At 38.4% G+C, this 15,982-nt stretch overlaps 1 protein-coding gene across 12 annotated transcripts in view; it reads right to left on the bottom strand.

Moving 5' to 3' along the window:
• Nucleotides 1–15,982, bottom strand: part of LOC138831335 (ecto-NOX disulfide-thiol exchanger 1) — a 542,641-nt gene that overhangs the window by 19,375 nt on the left and 507,284 nt on the right. For all 12 annotated transcript variants that reach the window (XM_070028466.1, XM_070028467.1, XM_070028455.1 and 9 more), the window contains 2 exons: nt 10,245–10,347; nt 5–90 (listed from right to left, as the gene is read on the bottom strand). In XM_070028466.1, coding sequence (XP_069884567.1) covers nt 5–90; nt 10,245–10,347 — 189 coding nt within the window. The remainder of the gene's footprint in view (nt 1–4; nt 91–10,244; nt 10,348–15,982) is intronic.

The following is a 15,982-nucleotide window of genomic DNA, read 5'->3' as shown; positions in this document are numbered from 1 at the left end:
TTACCTTGGAGTCCAGCTGCTGCATGTATGACCAAAGGTATTCGATATTGGCTCCAAAAGGATGGACATGAAGAAACGTTGATATGATGCCTGAATAAAAAAAGACAGCCGTTGTAAAGTGTATGCAAAATCTCAGTTACATAATGCCATCTAATCTCAATGACTTTTGGAAGGCTGAGTTAGGGTCTTGCCATTTTTTTTTATCCTTTCCTACTTTTTTTTCATTTCCGGGAACAGGACTTGAACCTGGGGTCTGATACTTTATCATTCAAAGATTTGGTACTCTACACTTGAGCCAGGCCTCCAGCTCCTGGTCATGCTATTTTTAACATCACTGAGCGATCATTCAATAATAGCATGATCCAGAAACAGTAATAGTAACCTGGTATACAGAACACTTCCCCTCCTACAATGACAGTAGTTAGTAAAGGTAGACTTGGAGATAATATATAGATGAATAAAGGTATTTCTAAACAAAGACTCCTGGAAGCAGTTCAACTACCAATTTTATGCTTGATTTACCAATATAAAATTGTAGTTATTGAAAGGATAAAATTATCTTTTTCTTTCTCTCAGTGGACTGTGCTGAAAATGACTCAGACAGCTGTGCCAGAAATCACTGCCTTGAGTTTTCCTGGTAATTACAGCTGTGGCCTGTCCCCTGAGCTGCCATTGGAGGAAGTGTGTGTTCATCCTCTAACGTGCTCTGCCCTTCAATCATGGCTGCTGCTGAAAGGGAGCCAGCCTCTATCCTCTTCTCTGCTGTGGTTGACAAGATCATTAATAAAGGCCTGTGAATGAATGCTTGGGTTGGAGTGTGATCAGGAATCAGAAGCCCTTTGCCTTGTGAGAGTCAACTGTCAACATTGTACTGACAAATGAACAGCTGGATACTGGTGTAAGGGCCAAGGTAAAAAGCATTATCTTCCCATCCTCCAATGCTTCTAGATCCAAAATCAAAACAGAGAGGGAGTCAAGTTCACAGAATGTGTGTTGTTTTGTGTTAAGGAGCTGGCTTGGGCAAATTTGAAAGTGCTCTTTTAAACAAGTTGCATTAAGTCTCATGTTCTGTGTATTGTAAGCAGTGAAACTAGAGAGCTGAAGGGCCAAAGGGGGAGATCTCAGTGGTATAAAATGTAATCAGGGAGAAAAGCAGGCAATCCTATGATTCTTATAGCAGGTCATCTTGTGTTGGGAGGGGGCCATGGGCTAATCCAAGGTAATATTTTTGTCTCTTGCTCTCCTTTGTGCTGCTTGGGATGTTCCAGGGTGGAACATTAAGTTTCTTAAACTTCAAGTTAAAAACAAAACAGAACAGGACAGAGAACTGAAGGGTTTAGACAAGCTCTCCATGACCTGAAAAGGGATGTTACAGGTTTACAGTAAAATGAAGAAGTTAAAACACAATTAACTATTGTTTCTCTATAAAAATTATAGTCTATTTTCAGACTTATCTTACCATTTTATTCTGAGCTTCATGAGCTTTCTTTGAATGCTCCTTTGCCTTCTTTGCTAAAATCTCTTTTTTGGGCATTTTATAGTACTTTTTAAATTTTATTTTTATTTTTTTTATTGTGAAAATACCATACAGAGGGGTTACAATTACATGTGCAAGGTAATGAGTACATTTCTTATCAAGCATTGTTGCCTCCTCTTCTGTTTCCCCTTCCCATCCCTTCCCATCACTCCCCCTAACCTCCCCCCTCACACCCCTGCCCCAGCCAAAGTTGTAAAGTTCATTTTTCAAACGACTTGTACATCTCATTGTTGCAATGGGTCCACCTGTATCCCCATTTAAATGATCTAAAATCTCCTTTTAGAAAATAATGAGGATAGCGGAAAGAAATAATGGTGATGATATGTGTGTGTGTGTGTGTGTGTGCGCGCGTGTGTGTGTTTGTACATATTTTGTACTTAAGATAGGGTATCCTTAACTTTTGATCCCTTGCTCTACCTTTCAAGTAGCTGAGATTATAAGTGGGTACCACCATGTCTGGCTAATTTTAATATCCTTAATGACATCCTGAGAAAATGCAGATTTTTTGCTCTATTTTGCTTTTGGCTAGGGGTCTGTTGCTGTTAGTGGAATTTTTTTTTTTTTGGAGAGGGATCAGATTCATTGTGAGCTTCCTAAGTAAATAATGGGTTTCTTTTTCCTAGGAATAGAAAAGGAATAGCTAATGAGAAATGTCGCCAGGCACTCTCCTGCCAAGTGGAGATAACTTTATGGCCCTCTGAGAGTGACCTGAAGGACCTAAGGGTGGAGCCATGGGCTGCGTCCAGCTGCTCTGCCTGCAGCAAGGCAGATTCAACTCCTGCTTATTATCCATTTGGGGGACAAGCAGGAGGAGTGTCCATTTAAGAACCAGCTTCCCAGGCATGCAAAGTACAATTGTAAATAACTAGTTAAGAATAGAGAGAAGCAAATAATTATTAGTACTACTATTCTTTTTGAAAGAACCTTAAAAAAATCTACAAACCAGCTCTATTCAGCCAGTGACCAATCTTGTTAAGAAAGTTGATATAAACAGGCTACAGTTTACTCTCAGTTCTGAATCTAAAACCAAGGAAGCAGCATTAAAGCAAGCAAATGATACTAGATTTTGTTTCCTTTGTTATTCCCTTAAATATGTTGCTTTAGTCACTCACTCAGCAGGAGGTACTAAGGGTCAGCATGTATAAGGCAGAGAAATTCCTTCTCTGTAACAACTTTTAGTCTAGAGAACCAGCCAGATGATACATGCAGGAATGAAAACTCAAGGAAATAGACTGAGATAATTATAAGCAGAATAAAGAGAACAAAACAAGTAACAGAAAAGACAGTGACCTTGAACTTGTGGTTCAAAAAGAAAGAGGATTTCACGATAGCTAAGAGAAGAAAGCATTTCCAGAATATTCCTGTGGGAGTTCAGCCAGAAAAAAAATGCAGCTGACTGATGGAGAAAGTGAGAAATTGTCAACAGAAAGTATTCAAGTCGGCAAGACAAGAACAGGTCACTGTGAGAGGTGAACCAATGAAGTGGGCTGAAGATAGAGGGGCAGCAATGGAATAGAAATGCTGGGTACAGACTGCATTTACAAAGGTTATGCTGTAATGGAGAACATGGAAATAGTGCTGTTTTTAATTTTTATTGTACAGAGGAGTATCAGTTACATAAGTAAAGTAATGAATACCTTCCTTGTCAATCTTGGTATGCCTTCCCTCAATTTTCTCCTACTTTTCTTCCTTCCCATGTCCCTTCCTCCAAGTTGTACAGATCATTTCCAACATATTGTCTTGTGTATATAGTTTTTGAATTGTCCATCCTTTGTCTCACCACTCTGTTGTTTGAAATGGAGTGTTTGTTGAAAGAGATCAAGGGATCAAAATGGATTTTCTTCTTCCTCCTCTTCCTCTTTCTGTTTTCTTATCCTTCCTCTTTATCCTTTCATTCTCTTCCTTCTTCCCCTCCTCTTCCTCCTTACTCCTGCCCTTCTACTTCTTCTGTTTTTTGTTTTTTGTTTGTTTTGGTCAGTCGTGGGGCTTGAACTCTGGGCTTGGGAGCTATCCCTTAGCTCTTCAGCTCAAAGCAAGCGCTCTACCATTTAAGCCACAATGCCACTTCGGGTTTTCTAGTGGTTTATTGGAGATAAGAGTCTCATGGAGTTTCTTGCCCAGGCTGGCTTTGGACCGTGATCCTCAGATATCAGCCTTCTGAGTAGCTAGGATTACAGGCGTGAGCCACCAGTGCCCAGCTTACTTCTTCTGTTTTTTAAAGACAGGTTCTTGCTATCTGAAGTTCATGATCTCCTACTTTAGCCTCTTGAGTGTATAGATTATAGGTATATACTACCATGCCAGTTCACCTTCTAGTTTTTTTTAAAGGTACCAGATAACCAAGCTCATGCTTATAGGTTGATACATATGATAGTCTACTTACATACTAGATCACTGTCTAAATGGGGATGCCCCCTTAATAACAGTTTTCATATATCACAGAGTACTCAGTTAAAAAAGACCATCCAATTAAACTCCTAACTGGACAGTATGAGTCCTAGGTCCACAGTGGACGAATGATTTTCCCTAGGTTACTTGTCAGATGCTTCAATACATTAATAATCAGAATAGCCACCTGCCGAGATCATTCAGGACCATCAGGATCCTGACTGTGATCATCAGCTAGCAGGGTGTCACAGGGCCAATCCATCATTTGCAAGCAATTCCTATTTTTAAAAGTATATTGATTACTTCTTGTCAGTACATTATTCTTTTTGTTTTTCAGATATGTTCTTGAACTTTTGCTGGGGCTAGCTTTAGACCATGATCCTCCTAACTTCACCTTTTTGATAGCTGGAATTTCAAGAATTACAAGTGTATGGCACCATGCACAACTTGTTTGTGTTACTGAGTCCCAGTCTGAGTCTCACTGACTGTGCCCAAGTTGGTCTTGAACCATAGTTTTTTTTTGTTAGTTGTGGGGCTTGAATTCTGGGCCTGGGCACTGTCCCTGAATTCATCAGCTCAAGGCTAGTGCTCTAGCCCTTGAGCCATAATGCTACTTCCAGTTTTCTTGTGGTTAATTGGAGATAAGAGTCTCATGGACTTTCCTGCCCTGGCTGGCTTTGAACTGCAATCCTCAAATCTCAGCCTCCTGAGTAGCTAGGACTACAGGTGTAAGCCACTGGTGCTGGGCTGAACCATGATTTTCTTATCAATACCTCAAGTAGCTGAGATTACAGGATGAGCCAATGATCCTGGCCAGTATCTGTGAACTTCTCTTTTTCCACCATCAGCTAACCCAGAGGTTGGTGTTGGTACTGGTATATGGAAGTTCTCAGAACATGATTCCAAAGTTCCTGCTTCAGTATTTATGTAGATGTTAGTTTGGGAATGAACAAAATCTAGGGAGTGGCCTAAGATTCTGTGGTATGAATAAATTGCCCAGGTGATTCTTTCTCACAATGAGGACTGATCATTCTTATGGCAGACTCTTGACTGATGTTTGCTGATTTATTGATATGGATATTTGTGCTTTGGAAACAAGATTTCAGTCAGTGACTCACTGCTTATGGTCAGTAGCTTTTAGAGAGGAGCACATTACTCTCCACATTCCTTTTCTCAAGTGCATCGTAAATGGGCTTCAGTTCTGTTCACTGCCAACACCAAATAGTCACTGCCTGACTTTTTGTAGAAGTTGTCTCTGCAACGTTGGTTCATTTGCACCTACTACCCAGAAGTCAGGGGAACATTTCAGACATAGCCTCTGCACTGGTCTGGGATGGCGTCGGTGATAGAAATAGTGGTGTGAGAGATATGTGAAGAAACACCTTGATGGCCTACAGTATGGACGTCTTGATCTGTGGAGGAGTTGGGGCCTTGTGTGCAAAAGTTGGCCTGATCGTTAAGAATGTGCAGATGGTTCTCTGGGAACCATTGTTGTTATTGCTGCTGCTGTTGTGTGTGTGTCCTGATCCTAGGGTTTGAACTCAGGGCCTGGGCACTGTCTCTGAGCTTTTTTGCTCAGGGACAGCTAGCTAGCACTGTATCATTTTGAGCCACAGCGCCACTTCTGGCATTTTAGCAATTAATTGGAGATAAGAGTCTCATAGGACTTTGCTGCCTGGGATTCTCAGATCTCAGTCTCCTGAATAGCTAAGAGCCACAAGCACCAAGTGTTGAGGAGGTTTTGAAGAAAAGCTGCTGTGTCAAACAGTTCAAACCATTCAAATTGTTAGAAAGGTTTGGGCTTTAACTGGATTTGCAATGATGACTAGCATGATGAACTTGGCTTCTGGGATTAGAAATCTATTAGGTTAGTATATAAAAAAAACATGAGAAAATAGAGGGATACAGACCCACAGTTGGATTGTCAACATCCCCTCAGAGTACTGGCTTATTAATAAAAAGAAATTGATCTATTCTCCTTCATGATGACATCTAGTAGTTTCTTGCCAAACACAGTTACAAAGTTTTGGTCTCAAATCAAAAGTACTGACTCACTGTGTCCCAAACAGCTTTAACATATGCCAAATCCAACATGTGGGCCATATGTGGAATGAGCTAGGAGGTCTGGCACAGACTCTGAGTGGTGTCAAGCTGGTTTAACATGTGGTGACCACAGAGGTATGAGACATAAAATGCTACTCTGCAGTACACCAGAAAAATCTAATTCTTATAAAGCCTAATCAGATGTCAATCTGTCTTCCTAAGACAAGCTTGATCACAAAATAAATAATCCAGAAGTCAACTAAAGTATTTTTAAGAGCCCATCTTCTTTAGTTGGATTGGAGCATAGAACACTTCACCCATTCATTGTCAAGAAGAAAGTTTGGAAAACTTAGGATCCAGATGTGCAAAGCTCCAAATGATTCATTAACAAAATTCCCCAGATCTTCTCTGATAAATTCCAATATGAAGCACTTGAAATAAAGTCTTCAGTCATGAGAATGGATAGAATATATGCCACAAGTAACTGGATTGGTTATTGTTTGTGTTTAAACTTAGGTTCTATACTCTTTTAAATTCTTTTGAAACAGCTTCTTTTTTCACTACTTGTATCTCCCAGGAAATTATAATTTGTGCCAGTGTGCATTGCTCATGTTAACATTAATGTTCCTAGAGAGTCAAGTCACCTAAATATATTGTATGTTACATATACTGAGATGTGCTAAACATTGGCCAATTAAATCTGGTAGTTTTTCTGCAGTGTGGCTGATCTAGATTGGATCTGAACAGGTCTCCATGTCTTCTCTACAAGTTTAGTTATCATAAGGAAGATCCCAGAAAATTTGCAGAGTATTATTCTTAACTCTTCCAGATGCATCAGAAGGCCAGGGGACTGCTAGACTCACTTTACCCACAAGAAATCCTTAGAAAAGGGCATATTTGGTACCAGGAATTTCCTTTGCTCTATCGGCTGGTCCAAAACAATTATGACTCCACCAGAATCTGTGTCGAGCTTACACAATCTGCCTGGGGTGGGTTTATAGCTCCACCCTTAAGGTAGGTATGTGGGGTAAATGGCCAAAGTCAGTTAGCAGAACGGCCCATTTCCTGGAAGGGCCCAAAGCCAGCCTGGTCAGGAAAGTCCATGAGACTGTTATCCCCAATAAACTACTCAGAAGAATCTAGAAGTAATGCTGTGGCTCAAGTGATAGAGCTTTGAGCAAAAGAAACTCAGGAAAAGAGCCCAGGCCTGGAGTTCAAGCCTTACGACTGGCAAAATAATAACAACAACAATAACAATAATAATAATCTTTAAGTAGTTATACAACAGCGTTTCCATTTAACATGTCAGTTTTATGAGTATAATGCATCTTGATAAGTTCTCCCCATTTCTCCCAACTGTACCCGGTTTTGGACTTCACAAATGCTAAGCTAGTACTCTACCACTTGAGTCAAGTCACCAGCCCTGGTTTATGCTGGCTGTTTTTGGAGATGAATTCTAGTACCCTTTTCTGCCTAGGATGGTCTCCAAATAAAGCCATATGGATTTTAGCCTCCTGAGTAGCTCGGCTTACAGTCTTAAGCCACCAGCACCCACAGTTTTATACATACTTTTTACTGAAGATCCTGACTTACAAAAATATTTCTTTTTAATAGAATTGAGTAATGAATTGCATTTTGGTTTGATACTGAAGTTTGCAGCAGAGGCAGCCAGTTATAAATAGAACTTCCCCATATACTCCTATTGTACAGTGTTAAAGCATATTATTCTTTTTTTTTTTTTTTTTTTTGTCGGTCGTGGGGCTTGAACTCTGGGCCTGGGTGCTGTCCCTCAGCTCTTCAGCTCAAGGAGAGCGCTCTACCACTTGAGCTACAGCGCCACTTCCTGTTTTCTGGTGGTTTATTGGAGATAGGAGTCTCACGGTCTCTCCTGCCCGGGCTGGCTTTGAACCGTGATCCTCAGATCTCAGCCTCCTGAGTAGCTAGGATTACAGGCGTGAGCCACCAGCGCCCAGCTCATATTATTCTTTAAATGTGGTGGCCATGAGTATGGATATACATATGGAGATTTTTTTTTTAGATAATGTTATAAATGGGTTACATCTGTCAAGTAGATTATAAAATAAAAGCAGAAACAATTTCTAATGGAAAGAAAATAAAGACATGCCTACCCCATTTTTTTTTTTTATGCTGGGTTTGAACTCAGGGCCTATCGGTTAGCTTTTTTCCTCAAGGCTAGTTCTCTGCTCTACCACTTGAGCCACAGTTCCACTTCTGGATTTTTGGTGGTTAATTGGAGATAAGAGTTTCCTGCCAGCGCTGGCTTGCTCCTCAGATCTCAGCCTCCTGGGTAGTGAGGATTACAGGTATAAGCCACCAGTGTCTAGCTGTTCTCCCTTTCTTAAGCCTTTAAATAACTGTATTTTTTTTTTTTTTTTTGCCACTGAATGAATGGGAAACAGTTGTGGGCATTGGATGCAGTTGCCAATAGGAGAAAAAAATCCAGTTACCAACTGCATATGGGCTTATTTTGGGTTCCTGGAACTGAGAGCATATCAGCATGTCTTCTGAGATTTGCACATGGCATGTTATTACAGCTGTATATCATCAGAGAGAGAGAAAAAATAATTGGTTTTCCTTGGAGTATCTCTAAGTTGATGTCATATTCAATAACCCTGTAGTTGAAAAATCTATATGTGATGGATGAAGTTTGGACTATCTTTTGAATTTAATTCATCCTGTGCCAGCTTCTGCAGGCCCTGGTGTACCTGTCAGTTTGAACTGAGAGCTTTTGCAGTAGTTAGAGAATGTAACCAGGTGCTACTTCTGCCAGATAACCAACTACAGGAGAACAACTTTTCACACATGTGCAGTGAACTCATTCATCACTGTTAACTATGCCAGGGAGGGGTTAGTCTGCATTTGAACCTTACGCTGGAGTCAGGGCCAAGCCATTGCTTTGAATCAAGGCTGTGCATTATTTTGTGAGAATAGTGGTATTCTTTCCTCCATGTTTGAGGGCTCCTGGGACATACAGGTTTCTGACCTGGGATCCCAGTCACATCTTCCCCAAGAACGTTTTCCTGACAGAGTAAATGATGCTTTTGGATCAACTGATGTTGACTTTCAAAGAGGTATTTGAAACTTTGCCTCTCGTCCAGACAGAGCAAAACCAGCCTGGATGTAGTTAGTGAGAAAACAGAGTGTTTTAGATTAAAAATAGTGCCCTTCTTTCTTCTTTTTAGTAGATGGCCATTCTTGTTTATCCTGGACCAGTGGGTGCACACATGGACACGAAACCCTAGATTAGTTGGCCAATACTATTCATTTGGCTTTTCCTGTTTTATCAGAATTATGTGTCTGGCCTTGGGCCTGACCTTAGGATATCTCTTCTGTTAGTGTAACACTTCAATTTTGTGAAAACTGGCTTGGTTTAGAACTTTGGGATAAGCCAGGCCCAAAGAAACATAGGTCCCATGGTTTCCCTTATTTGCAATAACTAGTATATGTCTGAGTTAAGCAGAAAAGGTCAGATAAGTTGATGTTAGGGAAATGAACCCTAAGATATGTATTCAAATGTTTTTTTTTCTTTCATGCGATTGTTTCTAACACATTTATAAGATAATTTCTTTGTTGCTTTGTATGTCCCTCCCCCACGGTATAACCCCTGCTTTCCCTGTATTTGATGTTGGTATAATTTGTGGAGGGGAAGGGAAGAACAAATCATTTAAATAGGGATACAGGTGGACCCATTGCAACAATGAGATGTACAAGTCATTATGTCGAAAACGAACTTTATAACTTTGGGGGGTGGAGGAGTGGGTTGGGGTAGGGGGGAAGATGCGAAGGGATGGGAAGGGGAAACAAAGGAGGAGGCTACAATGCTTGATAATATACTCATTATCTTGCCCATGTAATTGTAACTCCTCTGTACAGTATTTTCACAATAAAAACAAGAAGAAAAGAAATAAAAGAAAAAAGGAGAGAAAAAAAGAACTTTGGGATACGAGCTAACTCTGATCTCCAGCTGTAAGTACTACATCTAAATTTTAAAAATGAGTGAAATTCAGATTAATCTGTTTACTTGACTTCCTTTTGATGCCAAAAAACAGCTAATATATTTGGCTAGAGAAGAATACAAACCTATGTTAGTTTGTAAGCTGCCGATTTGAAATGTATGTTTTGATGAAATTAATCTCACCTCTGAAGGCAGAGCTGTTTAGATTGACAAGGAGAAGGTAAACTACTATATTATTATTTTATTTAAATACATAATGATTGTTGAAGTGAATACATGAAGAAAATAGCATTTCCTTACCTATTAGCAGAGCTTCTTTCTCTGATTTTAAGCCTTGGCTTCTTTTCTCAATATTATTCTCTCGATCTTGGTTGACCAAGGCAACTGTCAACACATTGATTTCCTATAAGTTCAAAAACAAAGACAATCTATAAATTTCTGTAGATTTTGTGCATTTCAATAAAAATCATCAGGGTTGAAAAGTTCCATAAATGAAATAACCACTTCCATTTAGTAACTAAAGATGAAATCTTATAAACAATCCATCTATTTGCCCAACAGTAGAAGAGTATACCACAAAACCTAAGTTTCCTAACTTATGCTTCCAGCAAACCAAGCAACTTCATGAATAGAAAATTTTGTACAAATTATCTTAGATTTTTGTCTATGTTTTGATTTAACTCTGGTCATGAAGGCTGTATTTAACTGTCATAACTTTAATGTTTTATTTCAAATAAGAAAACATTTCTGGTTAAGCTTGTGCCAAGCTGATTTATAATACCATGTGGAAAAGTTTAGGAAGTAGGCAGGGAATGGAGCCTCTTAGAAAGGCGAGATGGAACTGTTGATATAAGTATTTAAGTTGAGTAGCTATGAATCCTCGTGCAGGCTCAGAAAAGGCAGATAAAGCAAAAGTCGGGAGACTCTTTTCTTCAGTAATGAAGAATAAAGATTTGTACAAGCCAATAAGACCTGAAGAACTAAAGCTGGGCTATTTTTAGTTCTTTCTATAGTTAATTTAAAGGTAGATAAAGCTTTATTCACACCCTCCCGATCTTGATATCAAGACTCACAATGGAGAGTGATGTAAAAGAAACTTAACAGCCAGAATATATGGAATAGTAAGAAGTTGAATGCTGATGGAGGAAAGTTGCTCTCTGAAAGGTTGTTCTCAAGAGAGAGCCAAGATGGCTGAGTAGAGGAGCCCTGTACACAACTCTGACAGAGAGAAATATTGGTGTAACAAAGGAAAATCTATATTTTAGAGTGATTGTGAAAGAACTCTAGAAATCTTCAAAAATGACAAAAACTAGAAAGAGCATAGAGTTAGACAGGGAATATTGAGAAACAAGGGAAACGAAAACTTCAATCTTAGCTCTGTGGCCTGAGCCAGACAGGGGTCAAATTCTGAATCACCAGGAAAAGGTAAAAAATACCAGCAATCCTCATCATAGACTGGTAGTCCTGACTTGAGGAGGAGCCACAGTCCTATGGGCTTTAACAAGTTTGCTAGTTTAAAAGCAACTGTCTCCAAAGGAGACATTCACTTACTAGACTCCCTCATCTACCAGAACCAAGCTGCTACAGCTGCCACTGGTGCTCTTTATCTTGCTTTAGAAGCCTCAAGTATCTGTTGCCTTACAAAGCTGCTTACACCATGGTAGCTAAGAAGCAAAGAGGGAGATGAAGGGGTCAGGGTTCCAAAATCCCCATTCAGGGATACACCTCCAATGACCTAACTTCCTCCAACGAGGTTCTACTTTTAAGAGTTTCCACTCTCTGTTCCAAGTAGTTTATAAAATATGGGCCTTTGAGACATCTTTCAGATCCAAACTCTGACAATCATACTAAATGGGGAAATGATAAAAGGATTTCCTCTAAGATCAGGAACAAAAGATATCTATCTTCATTACTTTTTCACAATATAAGCTTTAGCTAGAACGATTAGGCAAGAGAACAAAATAAAATTGGAAAGGAAGAGTTTTAATCATCCATGTTCACAGATGACATTATTCTGATACATAGAGGACCCTTAATACTCCACCAAAAGCTGTTTCAATTGGTAAATGAATTCAGAAAGTTGCAGGATGCAACGTCAACATAAAAAAATGAAAATACTTTAATATACCAACTTACTGCACAAGAAACCAAGAAAACAGTTCCACTTGCTATAAATCTACAAATCACTATAAATATTATTTGTACTCAGTAGGAAAGGCAGGAGGATCATGAGTTTGAGGTCAGCCTAAGCTACACAAAAAAGCAATTGGGAATAAAGTTAACTAAGGAACTGAAAGACCTCTGCAAAGAAAATTATAGAACACTGCTGAAAAAATTAGAGAAGACAACAGTGACAAGATATTCTGTATTTATGATTTGGAAGAATTAATGTTAAAATGACCATACTACCCCCCCCAAACCTACAGATTCAATGTATTTCCCACCAAAACCAGTAATTTATATCAAATAAATAAAGCAGTCATAGCATGAAGAACTAAAAACAGCAAAATTCACGAAGAATAACAAAAAAAAAAAACTAGCCAAAGCAATCTCAAACAAAAACAAGCAAAAACACAAATAAAACAACAACAACAAAATTAGAGGATTATAATACACAACTTCAAAACTTGCTACAAAGCTAGAGTAAATGAACTGTATTATACTGGTATAAAAATAAACATATCTCAATGGATAAATAATCCATAATTAATAAAGCCAATCAAACTTTCACAAAGGTGCCAAGGTCATAGAGTGAAAAAGGACAGTTTTTCCAATAAATAGTGCTAGAAAGATTGAATACACATATATCTCATATATATTATGTAATATAATATATCCCATACATAAAAATATATCCAGGATACATAGATTTAGAAATATGTATAGAATTATATAGAACATATGTGCATGTATGTGTGTGAATGCAGAAAATTGAAACTGGATCCCTTCCTCTCACTGAATATAAAATGAATCAAAGCCTTAAATGTAAAACATGAAATCACCACATGAAAACACAAGGAATCTAAGACATTGGTATAGTCAGGGATTCTTACAGACAGGGCTCTGAAGGCAGAGGTAATAAAAGGAAAATAGACAAATGGGATTATATCAAACTAAGAAGCTCCTGCACAGCAAAGGAAGTAATCATCAGAATTCAGAGGCAAGGTTTGGGATGGGAGATAATACTTGCAAACTATTCATCTGAGTTCTTGATTTCTTTTTCAGCAAGTTTGTTTTTGGTATATGAAAATGTTTTCATTTTTTTGTATGTTGATTTTGTATGTTAATATCCAGGATATACATAAGGAACTAAGAAAAGCTGAGACCTTATACCACCAAATAATCCAATTAAAATAAAAAGACACTTCTCCAAAAAGAAGACAACTGATTAAAAGAAAGTATGTAAAAAATACCCAGTCTCACTAATTATCAGAGACAAGCAAATCAAAACTATAATGAGATATTGTCTTAGTGTGTAAAATGGCTATCATCAAAAAGACATAAAGTAACAAATGCTGATGGGGATTTGGTAATAAAAGGAAAGTCTCATACATTGTTGGTAGAATACAAATTAGTTACAAACATTATGGAAAACAGTATGGTTCCACAAAAAACTGAGGATGTATAACTGCCAAGTCATCCAGTAACTTTACTACTGAACATACCTCCAAAGGAAATGAAATCAACATACCAAAAATATACCTGCATTCTCATGTTTATTGCAGCATTACTTAATAGTAGCTTAGATATGGAAGCAACTTAGATTCCCATCCATGGATGAATGAAGGGAGTATGTTACCAATATTCAGCCATAGAAAGAATAAAATTCTGTCACTTGTAGCAATGTACATGGTGCTGACTCATGATATTAAACAAAATAAGCCAGACATGGAAAGATGAATGCCATATATTCTCATGCATTTGTAGGAACTAGAAAGTCAATTTCGTGGTAAAAGAGTAGATATTGCAGAATGGAAAGTGTAGGAGGTAGGAAATGCCTCCATCAGGAAGAATGACACAGCCCCATTTGTTAGGAAATGGAAAGACTTGGAAAAAATTATATTAAGTGAAGTAAGCCAGGCCCAAAGAAACATAGGTCCCAAGGTTTCCTTTATTTGCAATAACTAGTATATGTCTAGGACAAGCAGAAAAGGTCAAAAGCTATATACATATGACCCTATAAGAAAATGCTAAGTGAAATGAACCCCAACATAGGGACACAAGAGGTTTTATCTTTCTTGCTGTGTTTTTAGTATACTTATAGTGCACTATGTGATTTTTTTTGTTTCTTTTGTATGTTCTTCCCCCATGATATAACCCCTGTTTTCACTGTATTTGAGTCCAGTGCTTTGCATCTTGTGTATGTATTTTTCTAATTTGGGGAGGGGAAGGGAAATAACGAAATGTTGAAATAGGATACAGATTGATCTATTGTAGTAATGAGATGTACAAGACACAATGTTGAAAACGAACTTTACAACTTGAAAGGGGGTTGAGGGGGAGCAGTTGGGGAGGTGGGGAGGGAAGGGATGGTAGAGGAAAAACAAAGGAAGGGTTAACAGTGCTCGATAAGAAATGTACTAATTATCTTCCTCATGTAACTGTAACCCCTCTGTACAGTATCTTTACATTAAAATATATATTTTAAAAAAGAAAATGGAAAGAAGTTAGATAAAGACATCAAAATACAGAGAGGAAGAGCAATTTTTTTCTGGTTTTCTATAACTCAGTAGGATAATGATTGGGTAAAACAATATATTTCAGGGCTACAAGGGTACAAAATTCATAACACATAAAAATTATTAATATTGTGAGAGATGGAAGTGTTCACTACATTGATTTGATTGTAAACATGTATCTAGTTGCCAGAATGTTCCCCATAAAGAGGTACAAATATTATGTATCTACAAAGAAAGATGGCTCTAGAGAAAGACCAGTATATTGAGCAAGAGTTAAATATACTCTTCGCATTAAGTGGTGAGAAATTAGAAATTTTGACAAACTAACCAGGCAGAGAATACTCCCCAGTTAAATATAAAAATAAACTTAGCACATCAAAATAGACCTTCATTTAACATATGAGCTACTAGTTTGCAAATTAGGAATAGTTAGAAATTGCTAGGAAATTGAGAAATTGTAGGAAATGAGGAACACCTTGGAAGCTTCTTTTAGTCAGACTTACCTGCTGAAAACTAAGTAATTAAGGGTAGGTGGTGACAGTAGGTGAAGAATTGAAGGAATCAGGGATATAGAGAAGGAGTAGGGAGAAGATCTTGGCTGACCAGAGGGTATCAGCTGAGGCCTGGGACTGGTCGTGGAAATCTCCCCATGAGAGCAGGGAGTGGAAAGGGGACGGAGGAGGGGAAACATTTTTTCTGTCAAGGTCTATTTGAATGTTTATAACCTCATTTGTGGATCATACAAAATTATCAATATAGACATAGCCATGGGCAGTACTGGGCATACAGGAAGTTTATATGTCTGTCCCATGATGTCCCAAGACAGCCTATGGGCTAGACATTTCCCCACCTTTGGTTTACAGGATGTAAGCCTGGGAATAGCTACACATAAAAGTTCATTATAGAGGAAGATGCTCTTATACTTCCAAAAAGGAATGGAAAGCCAGCCCTGTGGAAACACAATGAAGAACTTCAAAACAAATCTTTTAAAGTTTATATAGATGGGACTAGAATATGTTAGAAAGAATAACCAGGCTGGGAAAAAAGAGAATTTCTAGTGAGATAAATAACATGTGGTGTTTTCTGATTAGGTTGTCTCAATTAGAGCATAGAATGACTGTGTGTACACTTCAACTCTCTGGGCTATGGGTCAAGGAGCCTGCTGAGTTTTGTTCCTGGTATGCCCTAAGGACAAATAAGGATGTGTGCTGGCCTTCCAGGCCTGGGAAGATAAGGTTGCTAAGCAGAGTGCAGACTGAGGCCCCATAAAGGTCTCCCAGGAGAGGTTTGAGAAGAACGAATAGGGAAGAGTGTTAACTAGGATGATGATTGCATCATTAAAAAATACCAACAGAGAGC

The sequence above is a fragment of the Dipodomys merriami genome, unplaced genomic scaffold, assembly GCF_024711535.1.
Source record: "Dipodomys merriami isolate MVZ:Mamm:240054 unplaced genomic scaffold, mDipMer1.0.p SCAF_192, whole genome shotgun sequence".
Lineage (NCBI taxonomy): Eukaryota > Metazoa > Chordata > Mammalia > Rodentia > Heteromyidae > Dipodomys > Dipodomys merriami.
This window is presented reverse-complemented; position numbering and strand designations above follow the sequence as displayed.